General features: G+C 40.1%; 1 protein-coding gene across 1 annotated transcript; it reads right to left on the minus strand.

Moving 5' to 3' along the window:
• Positions 1–17,114: 17,114 nt before the first annotated feature.
• LOC148029871 (uncharacterized) lies at positions 17,115–17,699 on the minus strand. The gene is made up of 2 exons (XM_087687324.1): positions 17,412–17,699; positions 17,115–17,342 (listed from the first exon to the last, which is right to left on the minus strand). The coding sequence occupies exons 1-2, from the start codon at positions 17,697–17,699 to the stop codon at positions 17,115–17,117; spliced, it is 516 nt and encodes a 171-aa protein (XP_087543450.1).
• Between the last annotated feature and the right edge of the window lie 2,930 nt (positions 17,700–20,629).

Consider the following 20,629-nt stretch of genomic DNA (forward strand, 5'->3'; position numbering starts at 1 on the left):
CAAAAAAGGTTACAGAGGGGTTTTAAAATATGCCTTTGCACGCACGTGATATCCATGATTTTGTAAGGTGGACCCCCCGGGGGAAGGCCTTGGTTTATTTTCTCTTCTTCTCGTTTCTTCAATCAAGACTTCCTTATGGTTGACGTCATCCAAATGTGCAAAGGCAAAAAATGAATCTACTAGTTCTTTCCAACCAGTTATTCCTCAAATGCACTGATTGGCATTAGCCAAGGCTTCTTTGGCTGCTTTACCACGTTCCATTTGATCTAGTGCATGCATCCATACTTTAGATTGCACATTAGCTTTACATGATTTCAAATTTTATTTAGTTGATTTGATTTGCAGCCCATAGGTAGCTACATCAATTGCTGCGTAGGGATTCTTTACAGCTAAATCTTCTAATCTTTTCCTCATTCAACCATTGCCAAAATTTGGGCTCCAATGGAAGACCAATTTCAACTGCATGAATTTTTCCGTCTGTCCAAAAGACGAGCTTTTATGCTTCAGCCTCACAGAAGGCAGAACACTCTCTCTTGTCATGTTGGCTATCACATCAAATACAATGCCTCTTAAAGCCTTCTCTCATGGGTCTTTGAGTTGATGATTGTCCTTGTTCTTCAACTTTGTTGAGACCTAGCTTCTCCACCTTGGAACTAATTTCTGTAAGATTTAGATGAAGGTCACGCATGCTTTCGATGAGTTCATCCATGACATCATTTTTAGAAGAAATAGAAGAAAAAAGAGTTGGTTGATTAGTCAAAGGAATAGGGGATTTTGAAGGTGGAACAAGCTCCATCAATGGAGTTTTTGAAGTTGAAGTAGAGCCCAATCTTAGTCGCATCTACTCTCTTTGAGCAATCATGCTAACTTCATCAGTAACATCTGTCCATGTAGTCTTGACTCCTGATTCAGAGGTAGCATCTTCTAAGTGATTAACAAGCTTCTCTTGTAGAATGAGATCTGTAGTCTTAAGGAATAATTCAATCTTCTGACCTTCCATACTTTGTTGGTCTTCAGCATCAAGTTGTCCAAATTTACTTTCAAACTCATGGTATAGAGCTATTGCAGCTAAACCTTTGTTGGGTTTCTCAACCCAATCAGTGAAACTTTTCTTCGTCAGGCCAAAGTCTTCTAAGGAGAATTCTTCGCATAGGGCTTTTTTGAATGCAACCCAATCTGAATCTTGTTGGAAAAGACCATGGATTCTTTCTTGAAGACCATGCTTGGCTAGTTTGGCAAAATAACGGCTCCATACATGTTGCGGTATACCAAAGAACAACATTTTCTCAACATACAAACGAATGAAAACAGAGAAATTTTGACCATTAAATTGTTTTAATTCACGTCCAACTTCTTCTAGGGCCTTGATAACTGTGGAATCAATCTTCTCTTTGTCTTGCATTTGTTGTTGTTGTTGTAAAATTTGGGTTTGTTATTGCTGAGTCTACTATAGTATGCACACCAATTGTTGTAGAGTATCTCCTGAAGAATCTCCCATCTTGAAGTTCTCTTACACTGACCTTCACGTCAGGTTCACCAATGTCGCAGTGCATAGGGTTTAAGGTTACCACAGGGGTTTGGCAAGAGAAGAATGTATGGGGGCTCAAGAGCTTAGACTCCGAAGATGGTAGAGATAAGAGAAGGGTTGAAGGTGTCAAGCCAAGTTCTTGAAGATAAGAGACAACAGGGTCAAGGTAGATTCAGGGAGAGGAGTAGATGGAAGAGAAGGGGTTCAAAGAAATTGAAAATGTAGAAGAATACTCCCAAAAAGAATTATAAACTGTAGAAGAATACTAAAAGAGATGAAGCTTGTCAGTTTCTTTCAACATTATGAGAAGATATAACTCTAATAGACAAAAACGTGTATAAATTAAGACCTTCCTCTATGCTGCTCAGATTGCCAATCTGATGCTTCCATTGGCTCTGAAAGGGGGGTTAAATACCAAGACACCTGGCTAGAATTGTGCTAGATCACTCCTTCTTCATCTCCCACTTTGGAGTACTCTTCACTGCCTGAAAACAGCAATCGCATGTTGAGCAATTTTGTCAATCTCTTTTTCTACATAAAATCATTGCTGATAGAATTCCCTATTTAAAAATGAGCTCTCCCCATTTTATCTTCCTATAAATCGCTATTAGTGCTGCTGATGCTAACTATAGTGTAAATTTAAGTGACTATACATTGAATTAAGAAGCTAATCAAATTGTTTCTCTTCTTTGCAACTACAGAATGCTTGGCCTATATATTTGTGCGCTTGAGCAAGCCTAAGCCTCTATAGTAGCCATTTCTAGCAACATTACCAAGCATTTTATTGCCCTCCTTAAGTCTATTGTAAGAAAATTTCATTGCGTCACAAGAGAGGCCACTACATTGCATCCATGTAAAGGAATTCAATGTTTCTTGACCATGATTGCACAAGGCTTATCCAAATTTTAGTGCATTGAAGGAGGCTTGCAACTTGGAACCTTATCAAACACATATTACACTTTTTCATTTTCACCACAAGACATATGTATCCATCACTCTATTGCTATCATGATAATATCTCTCAATAAAACATCAATGAGAATCTCCCTTTCAAGATGCTCCCATTCTACCAAAAATTTCATAAAAAATGCCAATTAATTTGGAGGCTTTAATTGTCATTTCTGTAGCTATAATTTTTGTAGGGTATTGTTAATAACATTGACATGTATGAGTTATCTATATAAAGCAACCTAATAAAATTTCTAATGGCCTATAGATAATAAATTTTATTTATTTGACATTATCATTTGTGTTCTCTAGCATCTTCCTTCCACTAATCAAGATGTAGCATGGCAAGAAAAGCCCCTTGAATATAGAACATCTGCTATCAACAAAAAATAAGAAAGTGAATTGTTTGTGGAAGAAAATGAAATAAACTAAACATTTTGATGTGCATGATATATAACTATAACTCTTAAAAATAGAAATTTACCATAAAAGCATGAGGGCATCTTGATCAACTAGTGAATCATGGTTACCATTTTGGTTGCATGACAAAGTAGTAGTCTCGCTAGCAACAATGTAGAATGGTAAGAAAATAGGAAAAATATGGTTTAGCATTTGATGACTAAAATTATGCATATGAAATGAACTTAGCCTAAATTGACTTAAAATGATAAGAAATTCAAGAAACATCAATTGAATCAACTAGCCATAGCCATGAACTTGTATTAAAACTACAACACAATGAAGCCATAGTTTGAATGAATCAAATGTGCAATGAGAATCATGTGAGATTATTGCAACAAGAAATCCACCTCCTGCAATGGTGGGCATTGAGGAAATTCACAAATTCTCTAATATGGTGTTCTTGGATGACTTATCCCAAGTATCCCCCACCTCTCAGACCAAGGCTCTCATGATTTTTCCATTTTTTAGTTTGTCTTCCTCCATGCAATGCAAATTGGCCTCCCAAAGAGCATGCCATGCATGCATTTAAAGCATGCTTTCTTTCTTCATTTTACTCCCACCTACATTAAGGCCACATGTATTTTCCTATCCTTTTGATGGCTAATATAAGATCATGTTCACCTTCTCGAGCTCACCAAGATCATTTGATACACTTCTCGAGCTCACCAAGATGGCTAATATAAGATCATGTTCACCTTCTCGAGCTCAACAAGATCATTTGATACCCACTTCATTCCATCAATAAGGCATCCTTATCTAAGTAAAATTCTTACCATACTTATCCTCTTATTTAGTTGCTAGGAAAGAAAAACCAAACAACACTACCTATACAACCTACTATGCTCAATGATCCAAAACATGTAGAAGCCACACTATCTTTATTCTAGCCATCCAATTGAAAAGTATTATCCTTCTACGGTTTTTCTAGAGTAGATGCATAGTGTCATGATAGCAAAAGCGTGATGGACCCTAACCCACAATCCCTATAATCAAAATTCCTTCCTAGGTTTCTTTCGAGATGAGGATATCTTGATTCCTCTAAGGGGGAGAGGATATAATGTTCCTCCCTCACCCTTGCACATGAAAGGGGGGCTCAGAGGGGAAAAAAGGTTATAAACCTTAGTTTTTTTTAAAATATAGAAATAAAGAAAATAAAAAGCTATTGTTGTGAACTTGTAGTTCATTGCCACCTCAGATTTATTGCCACCTCTCCCTCTCGAATGAAACACTACTTGTACTACATGGAATGCATCTTCTCGATTAGAATAAAAATTGGTGCTTGTAAACTACCTCAAAGGCATCATCAAGAGGGAGAGGAAAGTTGAATAGGCAATGATTTGGAGGGGAAAATGAGATGTTAATAGCCTTTATAAGGCTATATATGCCTTACTATTAAGGCTTGATGGCTAGCTTTTGCTTTTGGAAATGTTGATGATGTTGAGAGAGAGAGAGAGAGAGCGAGAGAGAGAGAGAGAGAAAGTTGAAACGGGAAAGAAGAGGAGGAACAAAAGGGAAGAGGGAACACTACAAGAGAAAGGCCCTATAGATGCGCACTGTACACGCGAAAAAGCGGGTGCGTTTATAAGCGCGTCTATTCACGCTAGTATAAAAAGTGCGTCTATATATCCACATTTATAAACACGCTTATAGATGCGAAAATAAATGAACATATTTTTCATTTCTCATAAAGTCCCTGAATATGACCAAACCTCTTAACAGCTAGTATTTGTTTGAATAGGGCATGATTGGATAGGGCATGATTGGATGTATATACGACATAATTACACCTGGATCATAAGCTAGGACATGATATACATGTATAGGATCATAAGGACATGATATACATGTATATACGACATGATATACATGTATAGGGCATATACATGCATAGGACATGATATACATTATCAACTTTACTTCTTTCTGAGTATTACAAATATACATCCAATCATTCAAAGCTAATTATATATATGTGATTTCATGCCCTATATACAGCCAATCATGCCCTATACAAATGTGATTGGATAGGGCATGATAATTGGATGTATATATAGATCAAAGGTTGACGTGCATTTGCAATATATATATATATATATATATATATATAGAGAGAGAGAGAGAGAGAGAGAGAGAGAGAACTGATCAATACACTCACATATCTCATTTGTTATGCACTTAACCTAGCCATGCATGCCAATTCATAGCATGAGTAGATTGATGTAAATCAATTGGCTTATGCATGTGCAAGCTATTCCAATCATGTCAAGGTGCACTTATAGCTCACATATAATTTTAAATAAGGTGGACCACATGTAGCCAATGTGCACATGTCCTCTTTTCATCATCTTTAGCCAGTGTGTCCACTTGTTGGTGACTAAAATGGATCACTACAAGGATACTTTGCAATACCAACAAGCCAACTACAAATCTCTTATCTATGAAATGTATAAGTAAATTAACTTGGTTAATTTGATGAGGCCAAGTTTTCCTTCCATGGACAGTGTGGTTGGCTATATTCTACTTCAAGGTTATAGGAACTTACAGAAGTCAATGGAGCATCGTAAAAATGACGATACTCTTATTACTATATCAAGTCACTTCATGTACATATCTTTGATTGATTGATGGATAATATGCCTTTCTCTATCTCTTTCGTATACACCTTCATTGCATTATCTCTCTCTAGCTAAAAACCATTCGTGCTTTATCCATCTATTGATATTTGCATGCAATTGTAAGTGGGATGGTCTAGTAAGTCACTACACATGTGCCAATTGACTTGCCAATGTGTTATCTATTATCCTCAAGCTTTGTTATATATGTCACCACATAGGTCAATTGATTCCCTAAATGCATGCATTGATTCCCTAAATTGTTGATGCGCATCTGTAAGCGCGTGTAATAGGCATTATCTGCGCATATACACGTGCTTACAGACGCGCCACGCAGGTATAGAAAAATTTAAAAAAAGTTGTGGCTTTCTTTTCAAACCTGTTCTTTCCTGCGTTTTTTGCACATTTTCTACAGTTCGAGCTCGACATCACTACTCGTGTCTATCCATCACTTCATGAAGACAATGAGGCAAGGAAATAAGAGTAAAAAGAGGATAGGAGGAAAGGAGAGCCAAAGAGTAAAGAACAAGAGCCAAACAGCAAGGAAGAGAAGAAGATTCAAGCAACTTACCAAGGGAAGGGAGAAGGAGGATAAGGAGCTTGCAACCTAGCTGCCACCCGTTGGAACAAGCAAAGAAGGTGAGTTCTTCTTCTGTCTCTCAATCTTGTTTTGCTTTCTCTGTCTATTTTTCTCTCTCTTCTCTCTCTTCACATGCTGGATCTTGTCATCTATGGAGGTTTTTTTGCACGTTTCTTAACCAAGTTTGAAAAGAAATGGTCCGACTGTGCGCATCTGTCAGCGCGTCCACATGACAGTGTAGATGCAGGTATAGACGCGGAAATAGACGCGCTAACAGACGCCCACAGAGACGCAGATATAGATGCACATAGAGACACAGATATAGACGCAGCATGTAATATGTTTTATCTGCACAGGGTAATATGATTTTTCTTGTATAGATGTAGAATCCTGGATCCTCCAACACCCCATTCAACAAGGAGCAATTCATGGGGGAGATGACCAATTATCTTGGTCGCCCTCCAACTGTAGAGGAGGATTTCAGTGTGATGTCTGGGACACCTATCACATCTTTGCCTACACAGGGATCAGCTGAGGTACATGGATCGGCCGAAGCACGTGCATCCACAGAAGCACATGTATCGAGTGAGGTATAGCGTAGTGCATGTCGAGGGAGGAGGGAGAGTCGTGCGGGAGGACGAGGAGGTCGAGGGCTTTGTGGGGGTTGCCTAGGTGATGGCTCTCGATCACCCTCACCGGAAAATGAGAGAGGTGAGCCTCCACAAATGTACTACTCTGTTATCACTGATGTTGGTGGTATCTTGCATGACTTTGATGGGAGGGAAGTGATAGCCTACTTGAGGAGTGTCATGCGTGCCACATACAAAGATTGCGTGATTCCCTTCAAGCATCAAAAAAATGGTTTGTGGCAAGAGGTGCTGCGGGCAGTACATAGAAGCTATCTTAATCCCGAGAATTCATAATTCTCATATGATTGGGGACGATCAAAGGTGAGAGACGCGCTTCATAACAAGAGGTCTCACCTTATGATGCGCGCCAAGGAGTCACTGCGGAGACAAGAGCAGGGGCACCCTGGATATGGCCAACCACCCAATTGCCACTGCAAGGAGTAGAAAGAGGCCAAGAAGAGAGCAACGGAGAAAATGACAAGTTGCCAGCATGCAGAGGCGCGACGTATCCAGATGGCAACCATGGGATCGTCGCATTATGGATCGGGTAGCAGGGAGTCATGGGAGGCTAAGTTTGTAAGTATTATTGGATTTCTTTTTTAAAATTAAATTTTGTAATTTGTTTCACTTCATTATGTAGTGTGTTTTAATACGTTGTATGTTCAAATTGTTTTGTAGTATCATATCATTGGTAGGATGCCTACTCCTAGAGAGGTAGGCTACCATCGAGGTCATAACTGGGCGTCCACTTGGCAACATCCCAGCGGCAGCGAGGCGGCGGTCTTCTACACGGCGGCGACTCACGCTCTCTCTCTCTCTCACAGAGCCTCTCCTTCATAGTCTTCCCTCCTCTCTCCTCCTTAAGCACACCCCCTTGATGGGGGGTGTTTTTATAGCCTTGGGGGTGGGGAAGGGGTTCTCCACCCACGTGGGGAACTCCCCCATGCAAACCCCCACTTTGCCATCCTCCCCCCACACACTCCCTTTCCTCCAGCCATTCATCGGCTGGGGGAAGGGATAAACATAAAAAAAATTTGCATTTATTTAATTAAATTGCCCCTCCCAAGAGGGTGTTTCCGTGTGGCTTGCGGTTTTGAACACCCGGTTCGATTTACCATTCGCAGAGGACCCTATTTCCCGCGTGCGGCTCACACATTACGCGGCCAATAATTTAAATGCGAGAGATACCCTTTGCACAGGGTTTGCACGGCGTGCGGGAAGTAATATTTACGGTACGGTACATGGAAATATTACATACCCGTCGGAGTGCAGATAGACTTGGTTATTTGCTTCACAATGCGCTCTTCTTTAGTGGAAAAAACCCAAGGAGCGTGAGGAAGCTGCACGCAACTATCAGCACTCGATTGCGGCCAAAGCACCTCCATCTTACCTACCTTCTTCAAATCCATTCGTGCCCCTATAGTGTCTCTCTTTCCTGTGATGTGGTTCCATAACAAGCTGCCCACATTCTTGAAAATATGCATGGGATCCAACAAGTGGTTGACCTGTAAGTGGGTCCAATATGGCAACTCGTAGAAAACTGAGAACCATCGCATTCCATTTGGATGTGATTTCGCGTGGACCATTTTTAGCTCGTACCAGCTTGCGGCATTCATACGTGTTGGAGGTCGTCCAAGGAAACCTTCCCTGAGTTCATGATCCTCCGGCAAGAAAGCAGTGTGTCCTTGATATACCATCTTCTTCATGGTTCGTGACCTTTGGGAGTCTATTTGTGGCCCGCACAATGGACATGCATGATAACATGAGGTAACCAGACCTGTTCCAACACCATGACCTAGTGAATACTTGGTTGAACGAGATGAAATATAGATATTACCAGCGAGAACGGAGGCTTGCTCACCTGAGCACTCTCCTAATCCCAGAAAGTCATGCATCATCCACATGAGAATGGCTCGAATATTGGCTGACCGCCGACCATCGCTCCTACTCATGTCTTGCATGGTGACCCCCTCCTCCCACAAAATCTTAAGCTCATCGACTAATGGACGAAGATACACATCCATATTTTTTACTTTGTAGTGGCCTGGGACGAGCAAGCTAAGGACGAGATGTCCTTCCTTCGTAGAAAGCCATGGAGGGATATTGTAGTTGACAAGGACTATAGGCCACACACTGTAAGAAGTGTCTTGTCTCTCTCATTCCTTTTTCTCTCTCCTCTCCCTCTCTCATTTCCTTTTCTCTCTCCTCTCCCTCTCATTCCTCTCCTTCTCTCTCTCTCTTTTTTCTGTCCTCTCTCTCTCATTCCTCTCCCTCCCTTGCCCTCTCTCATTTGTTTTTCTCTCTCCTCTCTCTCTCATTCCTTTTTCTCTCTCCTATCCCTCTCTCATTGGCATGGGAGGTTGGAATACACAAGGAGGGAGGTTGGAATACATAAGGCTTACAATGCAAAGTCAAAACACTACAGGGTAGAGGAGTCTGTAAAAAATAGCTATCAATCAGGTGACACTTTTTGGGTACTGGCATGGGCTAACAATATAAGCAACTTGGACCAAGACCATTTCACAAGTGAGCTATTGCCTTATTAATGTTAAGTATCACTTTATTGGCTCCTTTACCCTAAATGTACTAAAGAAATCTGGACAACTAGACTAGCATTAGGTCTAAGGATGATTATTGAAATGCAGATCATTCATTAGTTTTGAAGCCACAATAAGGTCACATCTAGCGCTATAGCATCAACCTCAGATTTTTGCAAATCCTCACCCACCAGCAAAGCACCATACAGACTCCCACGTTGCAGCTGCTGTGTCAGTTCCTCAACCAATTGGTTATCTTACTTTCACCCTTACTGTCAGAGAGCTAAAACCTACATAAAGAATTTGATTACTCCAACTCAAACCTCATTACCACACAAGCTACCTCATTGAGCTGATTTCACTGTGAACATCATTGAGATAAATCCCTTGGAACTAAGTAAATTGCCATAATGATTTACCAAGAAATATTCCAGCATGTCAATTCTGATTATGCTATTCTTTAAGCAAAACATAAGAGAGAGCTTGCACCTAGCCAGCTTCTTAGAAAGGTGCCTTTTACAAAAACTATCCCCCTTGCACCTTACCTTAAGATTGATAATCTGTCTAGTAAAGGCTCTTATTGCCTTAGCTAGCTTTTATAAACACACGAGAAGCTACATACAAAAAGGTGGCATGTGTTATATTGAAAACTTCAGACTCCCTAGCTCATTAATCACGTAGATCCATGGCTTTATCAAAGTTAATAGGTAGCATATCCAAAGTGCTGCCATCACCAAAATTGGTGCCTTTAGCAGACATCTCAATGGTAGACCTGCCAAAGTGCATGCGCACACACACCTCCCGTGCTTTGCCTTTCTCCATGTCCTCTGAAATGTCAATGACAATACTACCCTCTAGTTGACAACCTTCAGTAGTTGTGTATGAAGGATTTACCTCTTTTGTACTTTTGTATAAAGAGAGTTTCACATTAGGGCCAAAAACGCTTCAAAAAATGCACTTTTGTTAATCACGGGATTAAGGAAAGGGCCAAAGAGAGTTCGCCACATGTGCAAGAATATGGTATTCTTGTCTCCTCTTTTTTAGAGATAGTGGAGTCCATTTCATGATTCTCTCTTCTTTTTTAGCCAAAACCCCTAAAGTCTAACATGTTTTGGAGTCCCAAAGACGTTATTTACTTACAAATCTGACAAAATACGTGACAGAGATGTGATGAAATTAATAATGAGTTTTTTGAAAGTCGAGAGATCTTTCAATATTGTTTTTGGCGCCCAATACATACTCATTTGGATTCTTGGCGCTACTTTTTAGTTCATTCACCTCTCTTTGGGCTTCTTTCTCTGCGCTTTCTTTCTTTTCATGGCTTCCTCCAGGCGGCCTTCTCGTTTAATACACTCTTGCACAGTCTATAGCCAAGGAGTAGATGGAAATTTTGAGCCCAAAACCTTTGCTGTAAACGATTGGGTTACCATGTTGCCTTCTTGCAAGGGCTCTCATAAGGTGAAAAGAAGAAAACGAGAAGATATAAAACATCACTGGAAGGGGCGTATCATTGCCTTCAAAATTATGCCCGAAGGCTGGTTTGTCAAGGTGCAACATGTTTACATGGCCAAGGATATGCACTTGCCTCCAAACGAACGTGTTCCCCAACAAACACATTGTAAGTTATAAGTTGAATAACGTATATAATTCTTTTCCATTTATGCAAGTTCTAACAAACGGTTCGTCATTGTAGATATCTTTCCGTCAACAAGTATTGAATGGCAACCTGTGGAAAGCCTAAGTGGGACTTTCCATGCCATTCATAAGGTATGGGCAGACATTATTTATGCCGATCAAACTATGTCTTTTTATAGTGAATGCAAGGGTTTTATATATTATGCACAGTATATGGTTCCCTCTAAAGCGGATACGTATGGGAATATCGAAGATTTGCCATTGCCAAGTCTTTCATCTCTAAACTGGGAGATTCCTGACAAGGTAACGTTGCAGAGTTTCAAATTCAAAATATCTCAGGATATTAAAAAGTCAATGACAGCTGGAAGGATCTCAAGAAGAATACGTTTATCATGGTTTGTACCCCTCCATATCTTCGTGGCTTGCTTCAAAACATCAAATTTACAAAGAACGAAGGTATCCTGGCTAAGTAGAAACTTTTCGGAAGAGGATTTGGACAACACTATAGGGACGCATTGGAAATCTAGAGAGTGCGATCATAAGGGTGATATCTTGAGGTGCAGTGCATGCCCTCAATCCTTGGCTTTGGCTTACAGTATCCCTCGCCAAACTCTTGCTTAGGGCTTTGATTATAGGAGATACAAACTAAGATTGGGTATTTGGGTTCCCTTGGATTCCGATACAGATTACACACCATATAAACTTGCGGTGCACGTTTTGCCGCATGAAGAAGTAAAGAAGGTGAATGTTACTTCCAATTGGAGTCTGAAAGATGTGAGGGATACCTTGGAATTTCTAGACAATACATCCCCTAGATATAAGTTCAAAGTGAATGGTGTAACAATTGGTAAAAGAGCCGAGTGCTCTTTCTTTTGTACGAGTTGTTTGTCTCCCACAATTGTGAGTTTTGAGCCTTGAGAATGAAAACTTGGCAGGAATTTATCTTAATAGACTATCCTTAAGATATTTTTTAATGGGAACTCATAAGAAAGCAAGTTGCCTTTTGAATGTGTATAAATAAAATGTACATTACATTCGATTTACAAGTGAAAATTTTCATTACACAATGAGGTACAAAAATTGCATAAAAATGTACAAAGCCAAAATAATAAGGCTCGTGTATGCTTATGTTTGCTATTTTCATTCTTTATCGATTTCTTCAAAGATATTTTTTCTCACAGGGCCTTTCTTTGATTGTTGAAAAATTTTCACCTTTACAAGTAGTCTCTTTTCTTGGGGCTTAAGAGGGGATGGATCAAATTTAAGAGGAGAGAGCATTGGCATTCATTTTTTTTTGACTCTGCAGCAGTGGTCCCATTGCCTTTGCCCTTGCCTTTACCATTGCCATTGTCCTTACCCTTTCCCTTGACCTTTCCCTTGCTTGTGCCCTTGGCCATTGAAGTTTTGGGAGGAAGAGGGGAGTCTGGATCATACGATGTGATTGCCTTGTCCAGAATCAGCTCGATGCATCTCTCCCTTATCCACCAAACATATGATTCGGGATAGTCCTTACACTGTAAGAATAAATGTTATAAGTTAGTGAAAAGAAATCATGATAAGGGTTGCACAAACATCAAATGAAATTAACTTACATTCACTCCTTCTATTCGTAACAACTTTGAATCCACTGTTCTGCAAATGTTTGAGATAACTCTCCATCCACAAGAATGCGCATCGCTTTGCAATGGAACTTCTTGTAGAAGAAAAGTATAAGGCCTTTGAGGATCAGCAAGATCCTCGTATGTTGTATCCAAAAATGTAGAAACGAGTCTGCCAGCACTGCAAAAAGGAAACTTTGTAAATTCAAAATTTTCTTTATAAATAAAATCAAAGTAAGTAATTTTCTTTCAACATACATTCGTGCTTGACCATGAACACCGCTGAGAGAATTCATAAAGATAATTTCCCTTGAAAGACAATTAATGTAGATGAGACTCCAATGCCCTCTGCAAATTCAAAAAAGAGGTGAGTAGAAGGATGAAAGCAAATGAATATAAATTTTCCTCTACAGAAAAAGAAAAATACATTTCTACATAAGGAAAAAAGATGTGGTAATTTGTCACACTATCGAAGCTACGAAAAAATGGTGAAATATTAGAACCAAATTTTGCAAAAAGTTCCACAGAGAGAAGTGGATCAACAATGTATATGGTTCTTCGGATATCGAGAGTGAGCGAGGAGACCAATGCCCTGTAGACAATAGCAAAAGCTATTCAATACAAATTTCATCCAAAATATACTTGAACCTTAAAAAATTAACTTACGCAAAAAAAAAATATAAACCTTACCTTATGCAACAAAAAACCACAGAGTCAGATAGTTGGACATCCCTTTTTTCCAACATGGGCTTGTCCTCGGGAGATATACTAAGATATTCCTCCTCAGGTTCCGCAGAGACATTCACAAGAATCTGCCCATACACTTTGCCCATCCTCTCGCTGTTGACGGGAGCAAGTAATGCAGCTTTCCTCTTGTAAACATCGTCTTCAGTTTCAAGCACCTCCTGATTTTTTTCACTCAAGAAAGCCTCCTGCTGGGTGGCACCCCTTGTACGGTAAAGGTGAGTAACATCCTCAACATTTAGCTTTTTCTCTTTCCTGGATAATTTTGGGGGAACGTTAAGGATTTCAAAGGCTTTTTGATCATTGGAAGGCAAGGGCCTCAGCACTTTGTCAAACCTATACCTGACTCTGCTGATGATACTGAAATCTTTATTCATAAGGGTGATCCTATGAGCATGGGCGGCAGCAATGTAAGCGTCGTTCATGAAATCAATAACAAAATCTTCTGCGGCCTCTTGCAGGGCAAGAATGGCTGAGAGTTGCCACTTCTTATTTAGACCAGAGACAGTTGCCACTTGAGACAATCTATGAGAGATCTCTTTAACGACCCTTATAAAAGCAGCTTTTGGAATGACATGCTATGTAGCTCTCTGGGCTTTCCTTATCTCACTGAAACATCTCTGCATATAGAAGAACTTGGACTTCCTCTTTCTCTTTTGTGGCTTGGGAGGTTCAGTGGCTTCAGGAGATGTAGCCTCAGGTGCCATTGTGGGGAATGAGTCTTTCACAGGGCAAGAATCACCCTTTGCTTCCTCAACTTCAGGAGAAGAAACATTTATAGAAGATGTAAGGCCAACACCAGGTGTAGGGGGGATTTTTGTTGTAAAATGCTCTGGGGCCTGTGATGGACCAGCTTCAGTAAACTTGGAAGAGGGCTCCTCCTCAGATTCATCAAATTTTAACTTTCTTTTACCCCCACTGTCCTTCCCATCCAGATACACTCTTCTTGCAGTTTGCTTTGTCCTTGCCATCCAGAAATGCAAAAATAACAACCAAAAGGACAATATCTGATATAGTAAATCAAACAAGCTAATTGGCGCGAAAAGGGACGAAATGAGCAACTCCGATACGGTGCGATATGAACAAAACGAGCACAATGGAACAGCGCCCTCGCTCCGTATTGGACACCAGAATGCCGATACGGCGCGATATGGAGGAAACCAAGACTGCGTATGGATGCCCTCGCTCCGCATTGGCAATGACACAAGGGTGAGACCGAAATGCTGATACGGCGCGATATGGAGCAAACGAACACAACGTATGGACGCCCTCGCTTCGTATTGGCAATGACAAAAGCGGAATGTCAATAGACCTGGTCCGTATTGGTGAGACCAAACTGCTGATACGGCGCGATATGGAGGAAACGAGAACAGCGTTCGGACGCCCTCGCTCCGTATCGGCACATCTCTTTTTTACTAGCGAATAAAGAACTGAGCCGAAAGACCACCGATACAACGCGAGAGTTAAGAAATGGAGAAGACGCAAGTCTTGTATCGCACCGTATCGGTAAGCAAGGCGGGAAGAGCTCGAGAAATGAAAAGTGTACACGTAGGAAAATTTACCACTTATATACCCACGTCAATCATGATACGTGTCGGACACGTGTCCGACGCTGATTGTGCCACGTATCTACATTTATGGTCCGTGTGCTACGTGTCAAGTAACGACTGGTCCACTTCTTTGCCACGTGGTTATCGGCCACGTGTTGGCCAACGGCTACTGCCACGTGTCGGAAACCAACGGATACTGCCAGGTGGCATAATTCCGCGCATACATAAGGGTGTGTTCCTTATCCGTACGTTTTTTTTCCGTTTTTCGGGAGCTCTGTTTGTATTGCTAATACGGCGCGAGGGTGACTGTTTGCCTTCTTCGCTTTCCTCTCTTCGCATCGTTTTGGAGGTTCTACAGAGTCTGCTCGTGTGACCACCGTTGTGGCGTTCGGGCTTCTTACTGGAATCACCGATACGGCACGAGGGGGCCTATCCGTCCAAATCGTTTCTCTCTTATCGCGCCATATCGGTAGAAGTTGTAAACATGTCTGAACCCATAGAATTCCTAGGATCCAGGGTTTCTCCAAGAACTGGTAAAAGAAGAAGGCTTTCAAAAGGCTCAAGGGCATCAACATGTGATGAGCCTGTGCATTCTTTTTCCTCTCCATCCTCTGCCACTAGTGTGAGAAGGCCAAGTACATCTCTAGGGAAGCGAACGTCGATAGTGAGAGGTCAAGGAGTATCAGAGCTCACTAATATCACTCCATCAGAGAGGCTACTTGATTTTATGCTTCAGAATGGAATGGATCTCTCATTCTATGGAGTTGTGAAAAATGTGTTTAATCCTGATTGGGAACTTGACAAAGTTCTGAAATCTTGTGAAAAATATATTGTGGAGGACTTTTTGGAGTTTGAAAATCTTGCAGGTCCTTCTGTTGAAGTTGGCACAATTGAATATGTCCATGTTCCCATTGGGTCAACAGGAAATGAAAAGTCAGTATTTACTAAAAAGTGCAGGGCCCACTCTCTAGAGAGGTTTTATTCAAGGGACATATTTTGCTGCACTCATTCCAAAAACTGCAAGATGATGAGAAAATCTGCTGCTTTTATTGTTTTTAGCCTTGTCAAATACCCTGTGAAAGCTGAGAAGCAATAGTTGGAAGGAGCAAAGTCTGCCAGATTTTGCATGTTAGATGATCTGGTAGATGAAAAGGAAACAGAGGAGGTTGTAGATACAGATTTTGAGGCTTCTATTGCTGAGAATTTGGATGTTGCTCACTTCAAAGCTGAGACTATCATTGAGGAGAGCCAAGGAGATACAAACCCTCAACCTGATGAGAGTTCTCACCATATTGTTCCTTCCCTACCATGTATACCTTTCAAGGACAAGGAGTACATTTTACTGTCAGATATTCAAAAACTTTTTAATCTCAGGGAAGATTATTGTCTTGCAATTATTGCAGAGGCTTCTGATGTTGCAAATAGGATAATTCACATAGAAAATGAATCAAAGGAAGAGATTCTGAAACTTGATAAAGAAACTCTAGATGATAAGTTTATTGATGCTGGTTAGGCCCTCTCTCTTTGTTTTGAAAAGGCCAAAGAAGTTGAGAAAGAGTTGAGTATTACTGATGAGGACTTCGATCGCATTCAAAGCGAACTCCGGATTTCCAATTTTGGAAGAGAGGAGCCTGAATATGTTAAAGAATTGACAAACACCAATGAGACAGCATCATCAATTAATTTATGGAATCCATTTAAATTGGAGTACGATGAAAATCAAGTGGTAAGATAATTTTGAATTTGCTTTTATACATTGGTAGGTTTACATTTCATGCTCATTCAGTATGGGTTTTATTTGCAGTTGGAGATTGCTGATACAGATAACTTCTTGGGGTGTGGCAAAGGATCGAGAGCTGCTAGTAGCACCACCAAAGACATTGCACTCGGCCACTACTTGGCTAGGATTGACCCTGATTCCTTTTTTGTACTTCATAGTAGTTTCTCAGAGGATGCAGCATGGCCGATACTTTGTATTAAAGCTATTACAAGGCTTCTAGGTTTCTCAGGATTACAATATAATGCCCACAAAGTAATGTTTTTGGAAAAGACTGCAGCAATTAGGATTTTTGGCTACGGTCCAGGTTACTCTGCTTCTAGAGCAGGATACTTTTTGGCGTTTTCATCCTACGCCTTAGCTGCAGACCGAACTGATATAAAATCTATAGCTGGCTACAAGAGAAAAAAATTTCTACGATATAGAGGAAAGATTCATGAGGAGGAAGAGAATGTGAGAGTTTTGGAAAACTAGCTTTGTATATATTATTTCTTATATATAAAAGTGCGATTGCTCATGTGTCATTGTCGTCTTTTATTTGCATTCTTTGAAGTTGTCGTCGAAAAAACCAGTTGAATAGCTCCTCCAAAGCATTGTTTTTTGTAACTCCTCCCCCATGCCTTGTGCTTCGAAAATAACTTGTGCGTGCTTGATTGTGGAATTTTTCCATGCCTTGGTTGCTATAAGTTGCTAAGGGGCCATGCTCCTTCACAAAGAAAGGTCCATGAATATGAAGAATATGCTGCAATACAAAGTATACCAATTGAAAAACCTATCAAAATAAGCCCATATTAAATAGTTATTACTTTACCAGATAAAAAGTGATATCTTTTTCTCCCCATGCCTCTTTTATCGCCTGAACAAGCTTTGTGATTGATCTTTTGAACTCTTCCGCATATGTATATGTTGTCTTATGTTGCCTGAGGAGTTTCAGAAAAACATCAAGGTATATCCAGACCTGCATTCTAAGAAACACAAGCCTCGGCATGCTTGCAACATTTTTTGTGATCTCACATAGCTCTCTCCAACACTCCCAAGCTGCATTCACCTGCCTTCCTGAATGGTTTCCTAAGAATCGTCTAGCTTTTGAGCCTCCCATAGAGACATCGGCCAAGATATCTCTTGTTTTTCCTGAAAGTATTGGATCCTTTCTCAAGTGAACTTGGCCCCCATGAAATCCCATTTTCGATAGCAATGCCTCGCATTTATCAATACACTCATCTGATAAAGATAATGGCTTAATGGAATATGCGTAGTCAAGATGCAATCTGAGAAGCTTATCGATTATTCTAATCTCTGCATGCAAAGTACAAATATGAACATTCTTAAGAGAGATGGAAAGAATGGGATCCCAGATGTCTTCTATGTTTTTAAATTTACTCAAATCTATAGAGTCTCTATTTGGGGCTCTTCTTACTGGTCGCAAACTACTCCAATCTTTGGATCCAATACTTTCCATGCAATAAATGCAAGGATATTTTGCATTTGCACCATTACATATTCCAAGCATACATTTGATAGTTTTCAAATCAGCACTCATATGCCATTCCACATTAAATTTACCAACCCCATCAACTACCAACATTTCGCCTTCACTTTGAGACTTAATGATATTTGGAATACCTGTATGGTTGAACAACCATTTCAACGTTTGATGATTTTCAATTGGTACCTGGGCTGCACCAATCCACCAAATCTCCATCTCGGATTGGATCTTATGCAATGGAGCTTTGCCCTTGCCATTGCCATGGTCCAATGGCATGTTCATGAGGCAAATGCTAATTCTTTCCATCTTCTGTCCCTTTTGAATCTGTGCTTCATCCAACTTCAAGGCAAACTTTAGAACACCATAACTTTCTTCTACTGTGATTTTATACATGTGAACCATTGCAATTTGCACCTTTTTTAGATCAACCCATATATTGTTAAACTCATTGTAATCAAAAATTGCCTGTTTTTTTTGTTTTTCATAGGACATAGACCTTTCGATGTGAATGTAATCTCCAAAAACATGTGGAATCTTGCAATTCATGGAAATTCTTGCAGTCGAAACTGCAAGGGCTCGGGGCAATCCAAATATAGTTACCCTATTGCGTTTAAGATTTTTAAACCATAATCCAGAGATAGCACGATAACCTTTTCGACTTATACCCACAGTATCACATGTCTCTACGATTTCATTTGCTTTCACTGTGCCTTTTAAATCCTTCACTAACTCTCTCAGAGTTGGACCTCTGAAATCCACATTTTCTAGTGACTTAAGAATCCTCAAAATGTCTTTCTTATTCATGGTTTCCTTCAAAAGTTTGATTCTTTCCTCATTCTCTCGGATATTTATGCCTATTATGTTAGAGACATATTTCTTTGTAAGATTTAGTCTCCTTTTCTTTGCTCTCTCACACAAGCTGGTTATATTTTTTAATGGTCTCTTCCTCTCTCTAAATCCTACTGGAGTTTCTCTCAAGCGTGTTAGCTTATCCTGCAATGAATTGTTAACATTTTTCAAAATATCAATCTGACTTGTCAACTCTAAAATATTTGTTTGTGTAGTTTCTAGTGCTTTTTTCATTTCGTGCACTTGAGCTATATATGTGTAAGATGCAGAGTATAACCTCATACAGTAGCCAAGCATTCCATTGTAACCTTCTCCAGCATATCTTATATAGTCATGGACATTCAAAAAAGGAGGTGGTTTACCTGTAGAAGGATCCCTGGGATAGATATTTCCATCCACCCACAAATCTATATGCTTCATTCCTTGTGTTCGCAACCTGTTGGCTTCAATCTCATCTATCAATACTCGATGATGTATACTTCTCCAAGATGTGTAAGTCAGATCTAGCTGAATAGATAGCTTGTATTTACGTGAGCTTGCGCCTGTGTTATTTGAAGTAGTATTGCTAGACATTCTAGCAAATGAACCAAGCAAGAATCTCACAGTGGTAGGAAGCAAGTGCAACAAAAGGAATGGTAAAAGAGAATAGTTTATAGAAAGAAAACGCAGGAGCAAACAAATGCGAAGTTCATACGAAAATCTCGAAAATACAAAATCTCTCGAGTTCCAAGACAATAAACGGCCGAAAAGGTGACCCCTGACCTGGATTAAAAGATGAGGGCAATTAATGGCCGACCTCTTCAATGAACCAAATATTCTCTCATTAATCACATCTGGACAACCAAATTTAGAGGTTTTATTCTTCCTAAACCTCAACTAATTAGCAACTTAATCACTTTCTTACAACTGCCATTTTTGAAGCGTTTTTGGCCCTAATGATCTTTTTCTGGTTGTGATATATGGGGTAGTATGTATGTTCTACACTCTGATCAATGAGAACTACATCATCCATCTTGACATGCACTGAGAAAACATTTTTGCACATGGCATTGCCATCACCATCCAAGAAAAGGTAACTCAATCAATCAACTCCATCTCTGAAATATTTTGCACAGTGAATCCCGTATGTTTTCCTGGAAACTCTGCATGATATGGGCTGCTTTGACATGCTAAATAACATAGCCCCTTGACAAATTGCATTGCCAGGATCTGGGGGATTGTATATTCTTCTAACCTTCCCTTCAAAAGCTTCACGAACTCTTTTTAGCAGATATGGTGAAGCTGAGAAGCCTCCCACCAGCAGGATTGCCTTTATTCCATGGACCAGTTGTTCCTATATCAAGTCTATAACGTTCTGAACTTCAGGATTCATTATGTGTTTCAAGTCCTGACATGATAATGTCAGCTCCCCATATTCATGCTGAGGATACCCGGCTTTTAGATCCTCCTTGGACCACATGTCTGCAAGGGCATGTGGCAAATCATTCTCAACAAATGGTGTTCCATTCCATCGAAGGTACACTTAATGGACTGCCATGCTTGTAACAGCTTGAAATGGTAGGATGGCTTTGTCTTCAGAAAGACAGGTAAACAAGGGATTTTGGCACTCAAGGAAGAGAGGAAATTCTCATCAACAAAGACACCACCTCTAAGGCATCCAGTACTCTTTGTAGCTTCCTTCACTTCAAAATTTG

The sequence above is a fragment of the Lygodium microphyllum genome, chromosome 10 (assembly GCF_053477565.2).
Source record: "Lygodium microphyllum isolate KBCC chromosome 10, Lygodium_microphyllum_v1.1.10, whole genome shotgun sequence".
NCBI classification, from domain to species: domain Eukaryota; kingdom Viridiplantae; phylum Streptophyta; class Polypodiopsida; order Schizaeales; family Lygodiaceae; genus Lygodium; species Lygodium microphyllum.